Source organism: Pterocles gutturalis, unplaced genomic scaffold (genome assembly GCF_000699245.1).
Source record: "Pterocles gutturalis isolate BGI_N339 unplaced genomic scaffold, ASM69924v1 scaffold7061, whole genome shotgun sequence".
NCBI lineage: Eukaryota > Metazoa > Chordata > Aves > Pterocliformes > Pteroclidae > Pterocles > Pterocles gutturalis.
The window spans coordinates 190164-205854 of record NW_010097780.1 but is presented as its reverse complement, the minus strand read 5'-3'; the positions used below and the strand labels follow the sequence as shown (position 1 = coordinate 205854).

The 15691-nt window shown below is 41.8% G+C and overlaps 1 protein-coding gene across 1 annotated transcript in view; it reads left to right on the top strand.

The window, feature by feature from the left end:
- KLF12 (Kruppel-like factor 12) overlaps positions 1-13832 on the top strand; it is a gene marked incomplete at its 5' end in the record, with an annotated part of 87638 nt that extends 73806 nt beyond the window's left edge. The window contains one exon of the mRNA XM_010086480.1: positions 13651-13832. Within this exon, the coding sequence (XP_010084782.1) occupies positions 13651-13832 (182 nt within the window). The remainder of the gene's footprint in view (positions 1-13650) is intronic.
- Positions 13833-15691: the final 1859 nt, after the last annotated feature.

Sequence of the window (15691 nt, the reverse complement as noted above, 5' to 3'; positions counted from 1 at the left end):
CCATTTATTTATCAGGTCAAATGCAAGGCAGTAAAGTCTCTGGTGAAATAATACATTTCACTGTAGCCTCAATCAGTATAATAGTTGTGGATGAAGAGTGTGTATGGAGAGAAGAGAGGACAGGAGAGTCTGTTTTGGGGAGAGAGAAACGGGAAAACAAGAACATCCAGGACCCTTTAGGCTAGTTGCTGAAACAGTGCAAAGCAGACATCAGAAAGTGAAAACACCTTTGGATAGAAGACAGCGATCATATGAAAACCGCACTAACCTTTTTTATTCATAGTGATTTCAGTTTCCTTGTTGCATTAAATAATGAAAAGCATGATTATTAAAAGATGTCAAGTTCTGTCTGCCTGCAGACACACTGCAGGGTAGTGGCTGCTGGCTGTGGGTGATGTCCCAGGGCAGACGTGGTGGGGCACGCAGTCATGGACAGACTGTCCCACTGGCCGAGCACATGGCTAAAGGTACTCTCATTTTTCATCCACAGGCTACTTAGTCTGCAAATCTTATTGTGCATTATTCTGTTTTAACCTGAATTGCAGGCCTATTGGTACCAAAGCTAACTTTTGCATATTGTGATCCAGTTTTCATGGATATCATCTATCTCCTATTCAGTAGGGAGAGCATGTAAATTTGAGGCATATTATGTAAACTGAAGAGGCAAATTATGCTGTCTGTTAGGGGGCCTGGTGAAGAACACAAAGATGTGAAACGTATAATGGCTAGTACGTGCAGAAGAGATATAAAGCTCTTCTCTTTTTCCTAAGTATGCAGGGTACACTGGGTGGTGTGAATGTGTCCCAAAGCAGTGCCTAGCATGGAGACTGTGACCTGAGAAATCTAACCAACTACACAGTCGTTTAAAGGAAAGTTGATTTGTCTTGGATTTCACATCTAAAGCTGCTCACAGCTAAATCCAGTTGTAGTTCATTGTGGCAACCGTCTTGCCATATGGAGAAGCCCAAGGAATTTAAGACATTGTGTGAATCATCCTGAAGAAGTCAATAAAGAAGATGCCTGCTTTAATGTTATGTGGGACGTAATTTTACAACATATGATACAGAAGAGGTTGCTCCCTGTCTCTCACCTCCATAGGATTTTCTTTTATTGTAGGAGTAATCAGCATTCTGTAATTCTGTGCAATCTTATTTCAGTCATTAGTTGCTAATTTCTGGAGGAACGTGTCAGAGTCAAAAGCAGCAAAAGCCTGGCACTTTCCGGTTGGCTTGAAGCAGGTTTAGTCTGCCAGCGTAGGGCATCATACAGCCACAGCTGTGGCTTTGCTCCTGCCTCTGAGAGGTGGAGGAGGGCAAGGGCTGCAACCAGAGCACCTTCTGTGGGGCTCAGGTACTGGGCTACAACTGCTGCTTTTCGTCCGTGAGCCCCAACCAGCACTGGGTCCGCATCGCTCTTCTCAGTGCTGCTGCTGCTGCTGCAGCAGAAGATGCGGCTGCTTTGTTAGGTGCTTACAGAACCAGGCTGAATACAGGCCCCAGGCCAAATGAATTTTTTAGTGTTTGGTGCTTTGTCCTTGATCAACGCCTATATCATTCCTGAGAGATGAGAGCAAATACCTTTGCCACAGACGTAATGAAGCCTATTTGTCAGTGTCAGGGGGTCTTCAGCAGCCTTACATGGAAACAGTAAACATCTCAGAAATGCAGTTTTGTACCTGAGAAAATGACAGCATTTCCTCCCTGAGATGTTCCTTTATAGCTGGGTTGAGACACCACCCTAGAAGAGAGGGCTAGTGAGTACATGGGTGTTTTATTTAGTCTGTGCTTTTTAAAACATTGCATTCCTTTCACTCACTGTTGCTCCATATATTATTTTAATATGAAAGGGCCCCTGTCATTAGTCTTTGTTCACGTTTTCCTTTGAGCAATTTCAGAGCAAACTTAAGAAGTTGGAGACACCAAAAAAAGTTATTTTTGCTCTGTAGGTTTTAAAACTCCATTCATTACCTGTTGTTTTCCTAAGGTCTGTTTAATGCCTTTTGCTAGCTATAAGTTCCAGAGAGATATTTACAGGTTTGTAATCCCTTCTTTAGGCAAATACTGGGAGGAAGTAACTTTTTTAAAATAATCTTTCTGAATTTGAACTATGTAGATTTTTGGCCTACTTTAAAATTAACACCTGTCAGCTAACCTCCAGACTCGCTCTTCAGAAGCCCAGCTTTTCTTTCTCATGTCCTACATGCACCCTAGGCCCTTATCCCAGAGCTCTTCCTCCTCCACGTAAATCTGTCGGGTGAAAAAAGCTGCAACAGCAGGTTCACATGCTGTTCCAGAAACTGGAAATTTAAATAAACAAAGCCAATTTAAAAATTAATTTGTTTTAAGTAAAATAGGAGGTTCTATTTGTATTGGGTGATGCTTTTATTTTTTAAGAAATACTTTCTTTTAGTGTTTAAAATTTACTGCCAGTTTCAATAAACATTAGAGCTTTCCAATGTGGAAACCGGTATATTTCATGGAAGTCTTCACTTGTAGGTTTTCTGCTCTTTCTGCATGCAGTTTCTGTTTAGAAGATAAACAGATTATTTAATAAACGGGGTTGCTGAAGCTTCAGCGTATTCATGTAACTAGGTTCAGATTTCAAGAAAGAAATATATTTAAAAGCAGATGTCTGCTGGTGCAGTATGTACCAGGGTTTAAAGGCAGACTCATCAATGCCACCACAGCCTAGTAAGGTGATGTTCAGGAATGGTAACCTCTGGATGTAGTGAGATAGTTGTCTTGAGTCCAACTACTTACGGGCAGGTGTCCATACCACAAGGAGCTCGTACATCCAGTTCTCTTCCAATAGCCACTCTGTGGAAAGTTAAATGATTTAATTTCTGGCACATTTTGCGAGCTCTGAATTCACCTTACACACGGGGAGTCATTCCTCTGCATTGTAGGTCTGGTGCTGTGCCGATATGGAAGAGCGCCCACATGGTTATTCCAAGGCGCTTTGATGGGAAAGCAAGTCTAATTGCGGCTGTGATTACTTTCGGTCTCTAGGTTATGAAAAATATTTGCAACAGTGCCCCTTGACTTTGTAAATATGGGGTGCATATGTGTTTTGTCTGTGTGTGGCACGAGGGAATAATGATGATTTCATTATGCAGAATAAAATTTTCTCTAAGTAAACCATTTAGTACTTAATATTCTACCTCCAGAGAACGCCAGTTCAACTAAGGTCTCAGGCATGATTGTGGTCTACCATGTGTAGCCCTGCAGTGGCATGTAGGCAAGAAAGACCTCTCTGCTCCTGTTCCCTCCAAAATTCTTTTGCAGATGTTGCACTGAGACCTGGAGAAGTAAATACACGGTACAGGGTTTCTAAGGACATTAACTCTTGCAGCCCACTCAGTCCCTGACAGAAGGAGTGGGATAGCAACTTACTACTGAAATGCCCATTACTGGTGATACCGTGTGTCTTTCAGGACGTCCCTTTCAGGGCAGCCTTTGATCAGAAGGAGGGTCTTTGAGAGCAGAGCATGCTCAAAACTATGAGTAAGCTTCACACCTTTGTTTTAATGTTTTATTCAGGTTTTATTTTTTCTGCTTTCTTTTTTCTGGGGCTAAAAGGAAAAAAAAAAAAAAAAAAAAAGAGGTAGAGCCTGAAAGCTGATATTCTCAATCTTCACTTTTTGCAAATAAGTAGGGAGAAAACTGGGGAAATTTTACAAAAACTTAAGTGTTTCATGCAGAAGGAAAAAGATCAGGTGACACCTGTGTAGGACAAGGGGTTATTTTCTGCACATCAGTGTTTTGCCCACATAGAATATGAAATGTAGTGGTATCTTGGTCCCATTAACTTTAATTATCTTTTCCCTTGTCGTGTCTTTTTTTCAGTTAATATTTTTCTTTAGTATCACATAGGATCACAGTTCTGCATTTTGTGGTGATAAAAAGTGCTATCTCTTCATTTCGGAAGTTTAATTCCATTCACAACTCATTTACTTAAGTGGGAGGTGGCGTTTTTACTCCTCTGTTTCTGCAGACAGCCCATCACACCAGTGTCCTGGCCTCTGCTTGAGCCTGACCTCTAGCACGGTGGAAACAACAAATAGTCAATTGTTCAAAACTGAGTGAGACAAAGCTCATCCCTTGGAGCCTTTTTGTTCTTTTTTTTGTTTGTGTGTTTATTTCTTGGGGGATTGGTTTGTTGTTTTATTTTTACAGGTGGTGGAAGGTTTAACTGAGAAACATCTGTATTGCTTTTGATTAACATGGGGGAGCAATCTCTGGAGCATCCAGGAGGAGTGATGGTGGCAGAACTGGAGGCAGATGAGAAGGGAGGTGTCACTTGTTTGACATCTCCCTTGAAGTGATGGACCACAATGAAGGAAAGATGTTTTATTTGGGAAGGCCAGAATAAAACACAGGTCTGCTGGCACCCTCTGTGCATTTGGCTGCTGATGGAAGTGGGAATCTGTTGCATCACCTTTCCCAAATACCTTTGTGAGTGGAGGCTGCCATAAAAAGAAAAATCTCAGCCTTCTCCACAGCACTGAAAATTTGATAATCCCATATATTTGCGGTGTCTGGAGAGAATGAGGAAACTCCATGCTATCTTCCACTACATATATAAAAAAAAATATATGTTAGCTCTGTGTGTGTGTGTATATATATGCACTTAACATATACTTAAATATTCATATATGTACCACATCATTCAGGAAAAAATTATCAGGAAGGGTAATAAAATGCTGTTTATCATCTACTGTTGGGATTTGGTGTGGCTCCTGGATTCGGGTGCATAGTAAGAGGCCTTTTACATTTCAAAAAAATCTATTTTTTTCTGTTTTTACAGGAATTAAAATTTATCATTTTATATCAGCAATGCCCTTGGAAATGTACGTAACTAATCCTTGTCCCAGAGCATTAATTCATTTCTATCTCACATAGTGCTAGGTATGTCCCATCATGGGGCAATGTCTCTGTGCAGAAGCACAAAAAGAAAAAAATGTAGAAGAGAAGTTTACTTGGATTGCTCCTCTTCATTTCTCTCCTGGGCATGCGGTGACAGAACAGGGCTGAGATCAATGAAATGGATTTGCCTTCTTAAATTATTGAGAATTGAATTTTGTGAGTCTGGTCACAAAGGTTTTTTTCTGGGATTTGTATTAAAGTAGCAGCAAACTGAGGCAGCTGTGTATGTAGAGGGGCATGTGGGACAGTAGCAGAAGGAAAGATACAAGGTCACTGAACTAGAACTGGTATTGCAGAGGGAGTGAGAAGTGGGGCCAGGATGGCAAACAGGACCCAAGGACAGCAGTGCAGTGAAATGAAATGAAAAGGTATTTGTGTGTTGTGATGTGGGAAAAGGACTCTTACCTGAATTATCAGAAGTGGATCTTGTAAATAATTGGTTCAAGAGCTGCCAAAAGTGTGATGAAGTTCTGTCTCTTGATTTAGAGTGGAGGTTGTCATTGTATTTTTGAATTGAAGAAATTGTTTTGTTCTGAGTTTTCACATGAAGAAACCATGTCCCTGTGCTTTGCCTAAGTCAGAGTGAGAACAAGGAATAAAAAACCTGAATTTCAAGACATGTCACGGGCAGCACAGTATGTTCCTGTTCTGCTCATAGAAATTGTTTTCCCAGACTTACTCAACTGATATGAAACTTTAATCTCTTCCGAGAAAGATATTTTATTTGCATATTTTGACAATACTGAAACACAAAAGTCAAATTCACTATGTTCACCACAGAGATATAGTGAATCAGTAACTTGTAAACAGATCCCAAATGACATTTAGAAAGACATGTAAATAATTGAATTGGATTTTTGCATCAAAATGGCTGAAAATATTTTAAACTTTTAAAGGGATGAAACTGAGATCTATCAGTTTTGTTGCAGAAAGTAAGCTGTTCCTAATATGTCAGTCATAGCATTGCTGTTCACTTTCTCTGCAGCTTTGGGAAGGTTGCTGGTGCTTGCTGTGTTGGTTTTCCTGCCTGAAGAATGGACACTGTATTAGTTACACAGTGCTATTACAAAGACAGACTTTTATAAAGGATTACAATTTTTAAAAAACTTTATAGGGCACTTTGAAGCTGGAAGTGCTTTATAAGTGCTCTGATGTTGTTTCATTAAAGAATTATACTAATAAAAATATCTCACAAAACATAAGAGTTGTCATTTTTCCTTTTCCCCTGTGTCTAAAAGCTAAGCTGCCCTCTTCCTCTGGGAGTGCCTGACAATGCTCATTAATAGATAGTGGTTTTGCTGTAAAAAGATTATTTTCTGCATGAAATTCCTTATTTTTAGTAGAAATACAAAATCTAATCAGCCATCATTTGTGGTTTTCAATCTACAATTTCTCCTCCCAGAGTCCTATCAGTATGGGTGCAGTGCGACTGTCCCGTATGTTTCCAAATGGTTCTACTGTTTACGTGGGAGTTGAAACCAGCTGATGTAAATACTATACCTGATATATATTGCATAATATCCTGTAGTAGAAACCAGGAATAACCAGATATCCTCAACCCTGCAAAGCTGCAGGTCTGTTGACTGACTACAGAATTTAACATTATCAAAGATAAGCAGAGGCATGCTTGCTGGATTATTTGTTTTCTTTCAGCTTGTTATGGACTAAATTGTTAGGACCTCACCCTTTTTTTGTGTGGGGAATACTCCTCCAAGAGCAGTGGCAGTAGAAACTGAATGTGTAATGATGTGGCTGTACATAGCAGGGCTGGGCAGGTGCCACCTATTAAACCATGCAAGTTTGACTCAAACACATTGTATTTTGTGCATGGAGTGAGGGATGGCATGTCCCCTGTGCTCCCACCCTTCTAGTTTGGAAACTGTAAAACAGGTTTCATTTTCAAGTGCTTTTCTAACTTTGTCCTTCTCAAAAGTGGAACTTCAGCATCTGACTCTTTCACAGGGTGGTGAAAGCTTAAATACAGAAAAAATCTGACTAGATGGCTAAGCCTGTACTCCTGAACAGTCTCGTGCATATTTTCTGGTTGACTCTTACTTAGAAAAAACGTGTGTGCTGGTTTGGGCTGGGATAGGGTTCATTTTCTTTGTAGTAGCTAGTCTGGGGCTGTGTTTTGTATTTGTGCTGAAAACAGTGTTGATAACACAGGGATCTTTTAGTTACTGCTGAGGAGTGCTTACACAGAGTCAGGGTCTTTTCTGCTCCTCACACCACCCCACCAGAGAGGAGACTGGCGGTGTGCAAGAAGTTGGGAGGGGAGACAGCTGGGACAGCTGACCCCAACTGACCACAGAGATATTCCGTATCATATGGTGTCATGCTCAGTATATAAAGCTGGGGGAAGAAGAAAGAAGGGGGGATGTTCAGAGTGATGGTGTTTGTCTTCTCAAGTAACCATTATACATGATGGAGCCCTGCTTTCCTGGATATGGCCTGCTGATGGGAAGTGGTGAATTAATTCCTTGTTTTGCTTTGCTTGCATGCACAGCTTTTGCTTTACTTATTAAACTCTTTGTCTCAATCCACGGGTTTTCTCACTTTTGCCCTTCTGATTCTCTCCCCGATCCCACCTGGGGGAAAGTGAGCAAGTGACTGTGTGGTGCTTATTGCCAGCTGGGGTTAAACCACAGAAAAGTGTTACCAGTATTTCAAAATGCTGGGTACTGCTCCAGGAACAGGCTATAGAGAAGTGAGGTAGTAACTCAGAGTCATGGTGAGAATTATATGTGAAGAAAAATTAGATAGATGGGAATGTCTGAAGAGGACACAAAAAAGAAGGGACATGGCACTCATCTGTCGTGCCAGAGAGAGAGGTGAGTTTATGCCAGAAGATACTGGTTTAGAACTGGATCACTGGAATGTTTTCTGTCCTGGTAGTAGATGGTGTTACCTCATCATTACATAATGACGTGGTTGCCAAGAGCCTGCTAAAGTGATGAATAAATGAAGCTTAAATAATACACAAATGGAAGGAACTGCAAGAATGCAGGGAGTCCATAGGGGATCTGCAATTGCGCCAAATAAAGTTTCTTGCCTAGGGAACGTTAGCCCAGCTCTGTTTCCTGGAGCTCCAGAGCAGTTTCTACACTGGCCGGATAACCCATAACTATTTACATGGTGGTTTTGTGGTGCCTCTCTTTGAAGCATCTGGCATCAAATACCATGATACCAGCTAGTTGATGGGCAGAGGATAACTGCTGAAGAATGTACCACATGGGAAATTCTGCCCGGGGTAGAACAGTCCGGGGTCCCTTTATCTCTTACATGTCATGGTCTCCTGCTGCTGCCCACCTAGGGCTTTTTTTTTAAGGAATCATAGAGTAATAGAATGGTTGGTTTTGGAAGGGACCTTAAAGATCATCTAGTACCAACCCCCCTGCCATGGGCAGGGATACCCTCCACTAGACCAGGTTGCTCAAAGCCTCATCCAGCCTGGCCTTGAACACCTCCAGGGATGGGGCATCCACAGCTTCCCTGGGCAACCTGCTCCAGGCCCTCACCACCCTCCCAGTAAGACAAATTCCTCCTAATATCCAATCTAAATCTACCCTCTTTCAGCTTAAAACCATTACGCCTCACTCTATCACTACTTACTCCCTGATAAAGAGTGCCTCCCCATCTCTCCTGTAGCCCCCTTTATGTACTGGAAGGCTGCCCTAAGGTCTCCCCAGAGCCTTCTCTTTTCCAGGCTGAACAACCCCGACTCTCTCAGCCTGTCCTCATATGGGAGGTGATAATTTTTGTGTCCCTCTTCTGGACTCACTCTAACAGGTCCAGGACTCCAGAGCTGACACAGTACTCCAGGTGGGATCTCATGAGAGCAGAGCAGAGGGGGAACATCACCTCCCTCTACCTGCTGGTCACACTTCTTTTGAGGCAGCCCAGGACATGGTTGGCTTTCTGGGCTGCAGGCACACATTACTGGGTCATGTTTAAGTTCTTGTCAACCAACACCCCCAAGTCCTTCTCCTCAGGGCTGCTCTCAATCCATTCGCCACCCAATTTGTACTTGTGCTTGGGGTTGCCCCGACCCGTGTGCAGGACCTTGCACTTGGCCTTGTTGAACTTCATGAGGTTTGCCTGGGCCCACCTCTTGACTCTGTCAAGGTCCCTGTGGATCCCTTCCCTCCAGCTTGTTGACTGCACCACACAGCTTGATGTCATCAGCAAACTTGCTGAGGGTGCACTCAATCCCACTGTCCATGTCTCTGACAAAGATGTGCAATGGCACTGGTCCCAATTCTAACCCCTGCAGAACATCACTTGTCACTGGTCTGCACTTGGACACTGAGACGTTGACCGCAACTCTTTGAGTGCAACCATCCAGCCAATCCACCAAGTGATCCATCTGTCAAATACATGTCTCTCCAATTTAGAGACAAGGATGTCATGTGGGACAGGGTTGAGTGCTTTTCACAAGTCCAGGTAGATGACGTCAGTTGCTCTTCCCTTATCCATCAATGCTGAAACCCTGTCAAATATGTGAATATCATCAGGTTTTAAAGTAAAAGTTTGAGAGAGGTTTATTTCTTTGGGTGAATGATCTTCTAGATGTTAGAGCACATGAATAAGGGTATGGGAAGACAGATGTTGGGCTGTGAGGAAGGTGGAAGATTTTGGGAAGATTGGCTGAACAGTGGTCATTATTCAGCATTACTAGTTCATTATTTGCTTGAGTTTAGGGAGATTTAATGAGTAACCAATGTAACTATGTTCTTAAGTGCTTAAGGGAGAGGAGTCATGGTAGGACAGGAAAAATAATAAGTAAAAGTAATTAAACTAATTTGGATTGTGGCATCTTGACTACAAAAGGCAAGGTTTTGGAGGGCTCTTAGAAATAGATGTTTTGTTAATAGAAGAATAAAAAATTACTAGTTCCATTTGGAGCATTGAGTCATACCTTTAAAACTTCATAATTAACTTCCCGAAACAATAGAAAATTCTATTTCTACAGGGAACTGCCTAGAAGAACTTTTTTCATGCTACAGGGTCCCAGTTGATCTTTGTAAATGCCTGTCATGGCATACTGTTCTCTGTCCATGTATTGCAAGACCAAGCTGTGGAATAACATCAGAGTAAAATTTCTCTGTGTTTTGGGATCTTTTTGTCAGGTTTCAGGACAAAACAATAGAGCTCTCATAGACAGGTGTGAAAGTAGAGGGTCACCTCCTGTGAAAATGTTCACAGCTTCAGGCATTTATTTTTAAATGGGTAGCCTCTGTAAGTCTAAAACTTCAGAGATTCAGAAGATTGAACTAACTAACAGGGTTTTATCTTTTTCCAGTTTTCTTTTTCTCCTCATGTGAATTGCTGCGGGTTCTTATTCTCTTTCTGCAGCTCTCTTTACTACCGTTTTCCGAAAACTGTCCACTGTTTTGTCTTCTCCTTCATTCCCGTATTTCCACTACCCTGGGCAAGACTCACACCTCCTGCTTTTGTTCCTTAGAGCTGAATGAGAATTTGTGTCTGGCTGCATGACAGTAACTCTGCACCCTTGCTCCAGTGGCTGACAAGCCATTGAAGGAGCTGAAACGTGCCCACACTTTGAACCTGAGAGATTCTTAGACACTTAAACTCAAGTGCTCACAAAGAGGCAGAAGTGTGTGAGTCAAAATGGTTGAGTATTTAACTTCAACTCCACTGCAATCCAGTCTTGAAATGGCAATAAATATATATAAGCACTGGGGCTAGTTTCTTCCAATTAATGAACTAGTTTTGCCTGCCTCGTCACTCACCACTTTCTGGATTGCCCTGCTGAGGTCCGGTTTCTCTCTGTTGAATGTACTGAGAATTTCAACTGTGAGTGCTCAAGCTCATCAGCGAAAACTGATGTGTGATATCTGACACCAGCTTCCCATCCTCTAGCAATTCTGCTCCTGCTGGTCCTTTCTCTGTCCTTTGAACTCCTGGATCTTCTGTTTTTTACAAACTCAGTGGTCAGTCTTCATCTCTGGCATGTTACCAAACAAAAGGTTAAGAGTTAGTATAGTATTGGCTATGAAGAACATTTTTTCTAGCACCTACCCATCCACAGATAATGTAGGTGTTTAAGAGAAAAGTAATATTATTATTCTTCTCCTAAAAACTAGGTTTGTGTAAAATGTTGATTATTCTTAATGAAAAATCCCGTCTTTCACTGTTTTCTTTACAGTGGCTTTTTTTAAGGTGCGTATGAGTGAACATCATATGAGTAATGCTGCTTTGCCTGTTTTTTTCCTTCTTATGCTATGTGCATATGTTTAATTTAAGAGAGTGAAACATTTTCTTAGGTCGAGCTTGTAAGACCAATTTTCCTTCAGTGGTGTAAATAGCTTGAGAGGAATGTGGTTAGTCCTGTCTCTTTCACATAGCCCTATAGGGGCTGGGTAAGCAGGACACACTGAGGAAGGAGGATGGAAGCAACACCTGGGAACTCCAGCGGAGTGACCTGCACTCAGGTCCTTCCATCAGCTGACTTTCATTTCTTACCCAAAGTGGTACTGTTCTAATGGACGAACAAACTATTTCTAGTATTTCTCTTTTGCCACCTATCCCTCCCTGCATCGGCTTCTCCATTTGTCTTCTGCCAAGGGAAACAGGAGCTGGGATTTGGGTACTAAAGAGGCCGTTGCAGAGGAAGGACCTCAAAGCAGGGAGAGACTTCAGATTTCAGATACTTTTAAATAAGGATCCAAAGCTTAGGAAATACCTTCTCATTTTGCTCTGGAAGTCTCTTTGGTCAGAGAATGTAACCAGGGTAGTATCCAGAGTCTAAACAAAAAAGAGAGTTTTAAAGTGCGTTGAGGATGGACAGGGCAAGCACTCCACTTGGAAACTGTTGATGTAGTGTGACAACACCATTAGGATGGACCTGCCAAGTCCAATGGGGAGACTGCTTTATTTTTTCAGTGCTCCGCACCAACAGTTTGTGGCAAGGGTGTGTACGTAAGACAGTTCAGTGGTGAATCTGAACACATTTTGTAGCACTTTGGCAAGAGCACGCAACCTGCCATCTGCCACGTAGCTTGTGCGCATTCAGCTTGCGGCAGCTGCCAGATTCCAAGCAACCAACACTGTGGCTGCCTAGGGGCAATGAACACTATTTGGTGCTCTGTGCTTGGCAGAGGGCTGTAAAATTATCCAGGCTCAGTTGCTGCTGGTGCAGCTATGGGCTGTGGTCACCTCAGAGGCTGGATTGCTGAGTTTTCCTCGCAGCAACTGTTTCCCACCCCTGCCTGACATCAAAACTAGAGCACAGCCCAGATGGTGCACAGAAGGTACCAGCCCAAGGAGCTCAGATGTTGCTGACAACCCTGCTGACATGCCTGAAAAGCATCTGATTTTCTTACGGAGGCACCCATGGCCGTTTCAGCTGGACTTTTCAGGGCTGTTTGAACTTTGCGATGATATTCTTACTTGGGAATTTTCTTTTGAAACCAAGGGCTCTCAGTAAAGCATTTATTGACTTTTGAAGATGAGATACACAGAGGGAGTTGCTGCCTACGACAAAGCAGGTATTGCGTCACTGGTTCATGTAATTGAAATAGTATCTTGCAAGCTGCTCGTGATTCATAAGAGATAATAAATAACTGAGGAATGATTGAGCCTGACAAAGGAAACAGTTGTTGCAGAGATGCTCTTCTGTTGTCCTGGTTGTGATTAGCTGGTTTCGGAAGGGGAGGTAAAAAATCATTTTTGACACACCAAAGAAAGATACATATGGACCTCACACAGTTTCCCTTCCTCAGTTTCGGTGCACGCTAGACTGTGAGATCAAGGTAACTGCCAAGAGCATCTAACATGTAGATATTGAGGGCTAGTGATAGAAATTGCAAATAATTATAGCCTACAAACATGGCAAAAATAGGGTTCTATAACAGTTTGGTTTATGAAAGCACAAAATCCATATTTGCTGTATTAATCTTCTCCTCTGACTTGATATGACACAGAACGCAAGGCAAGCATCATGGTTCACTTTAAGTAAAAAGCAGGGGGTGGGATTTTCTAAAAATCTACACTTCCCCCAAGTCTGATCTCATTGAAGTAAATTGGTGTTTATCAACAGCTTTGTGCAAGTCCTATGGCTGAATGCATTTAAAATTTGTACACTGTTCCTGTTAACATCTTGCACGCAAAATTAATTTTACTGAAAGCAAGTGCAGTAAATAAAGAGGATGCTTTGCAGATTGAAATTTTATGTTTAATTGGGAAATTATAGTTCATTTTTATCAGCTTGCTAAGAAATGTCCTGTGGTGTTGTTTACATAAATAATTAGAAACCTTCATAAACTTCATAAAAATAATTGGAAGTCTGTGTCAGCCCATGACAATTTGCTGAAATATCAGGAAATCTGGGCATTTTGCAAGGAAGTGTAGCCTAATGAGGTGAGGGTAGCAAACTTGTACGGCAATCACGAGAATAATTACACAGCCCTTTGTCCTGATGTTAATCCCCGCATCACCCCTGCAAGGTAGGATCTGCATTGTTGCCTTAATCCTGTTGATTTTCTTAGTCATGTGAATGCCACAGGAGTGATAAATCTCAAGGCCCTTTCCTTATATTCAGCAGATTTGGTACCTTGTAATTGTGTAATCTGGCCTAAAGCAACCCCTAGGCAGTGGGTGTTCATGGGAAGTGCGCGGACGGGGTTGTGGGGATTAATAGCAACATGGGGAAAGTCACCACCTGTTTTTCTCCCCTCTTCCCTCTTTCTTTTTTCTCTTCCAGGAGAAAAACCCTACAAATGTACCTGGGAAGGCTGCACCTGGAAGTTTGCTCGCTCCGACGAACTGACAAGGCATTACCGCAAGCACACGGGAGTGAAGCCATTCAAGTGTGCAGACTGTGACCGCAGCTTTTCTCGCTCAGATCACTTGGCGCTCCACCGCCGCAGGCACATGCTGGTTTGAGAAACGCTACCTGTTCCAGCCGAGTTTAAGAGCTGGGTCTCTTAACTAGCTGGAGTGAATTCAGCAGGGCTGAATCTCCCTCCACGGTGTTAACAGGCAGGGCTTTCCCTGATGTTGGTAAGAAAAAAATAATAACAGAAATTAAAAAAATAAAAAAAGCAGGAAAAGAAGTGCCACTCTTCTGCTCGCCATCTGAAGTTAACCCTGTCTGCCCTCAGCATGGCTACCCCCTGAAAGTGTCATCACAATCACCTGGGAAATAGCAGCTGAAATGCTACAGGAATGGGCATTATTTTACATGCTGCGTCCTTTGACAAAAAAATGTTTATAGCTTGTATGTTTTCTCAGCTGTCGGACATTTTCTTCCTGAAAAATCACTGCTGATTGGAGGATTAGATACCACAAACCAATGATGATGATGATGATGATGATGATAAGAGCAAGACTGCTAGACCTTTATTATCCCGTCTTTTCCTGTTGTTTTGAATACCATCTGGCCTGTGTCAGCATTATGCCTGAGCTGTGCTACAGACAAGCTGCATGTGAGTAGGCAAGAAGATTCTGATGGAGAGGTCCTGCTGTCAGAGCTGAAGGGTCACTTGAGCAGACTTTTGCAATAACAATGGTGGCATTTTAATATTGTACCACAATTTGTCATTGTGCCCTAGAGGACACCAGCCATTTAACCTTTTTCTTTTTTTTTTTTCCTTTCTCTTCTTTCGTTGTTGTTGTTGTTGTTGAAATCTGTAAAATAAACAAGGGGCAACAGCATTTCTGCTGAGAGTACAATATTAAGTATCTGTATTTTGCCATGGACTTATTTAGAATCATTTTCTGATTTGTATAGAAGAGCCCATCTGAAAACTACTGCCCCATTCTCCAAGTGCAGTTTTCTTTCATGCAGGTATCCTTTTCCCCACAACCATTATTTGAACACAAGGCAATAGTCAGATGTTTTACTTGCTGGTACCAAGGTTAGCAGTGTAGCCATTCATTAAATGGAATTGAATGTACCAACAGACCGAAACAGAGAAGAAACGGCTGCATCTCTTGCAGAGAAAAAGCAATAATGAGTAAAATGGCTCTTGAGATAATAATTTATTCTACACCAACAGAAGGGGGAGTATGCAGAAATAGCACGTAAGATCATGTAAGTTAATCTTTCTGTAGGTTTCACTGACCTGCTAGATACCACAATTGAGTACTTCCGTTTCCTTCAACATAATACTTGTGTCTGAAAAACAAAATAGATAAAGGAAAGAGCTGATTGGTGAGAAGTCAGTGGATGGACCATAAGTAGAAAGGCGAAATGATTCTGCAGTGATGCTCTGCAAGACATTAGGTTTCTCCCTGGGAGTTAGGGAATAACAAGATTTTGCCAGCTGTCTAATATGATAAAAATGGCCTTTTATATTGGTACCAATGGCTGCCCCTGTTGGGATTTTCAATCCAAGCCTTTTCCGATTAAATAAAAGGAAATTCTTGATCATTCCCATACAGCCCTATGATTGTGAACCAATTTGTATTAATTGAATTATGTAGGAAAGAGAGAAGCTCTTAGTCATCAGTTGTTCATGCAAACATAATAGTGTTTTTTGTGTTTTCTTTCCTCACAAGGATCTGCCTATTCAGCTAAATTTGACAAAGGTGGGGCTTGGCAAGATTTTTTAAGTGTTGAAGTTTTTATAGCTTAGAAATAAAAGATGCATACATGAAGATCTTTTGCAATGCATTTAATTATGAATATTTGGTTCCATGAGTTGCACAGATTAAACTTGTGATGCCACTTGTTCATTTTGAAATGTTTGACCAGTCTGAATCAATTTCTGATTCCTGAAGTAACCGTAGTAATGTTTGGG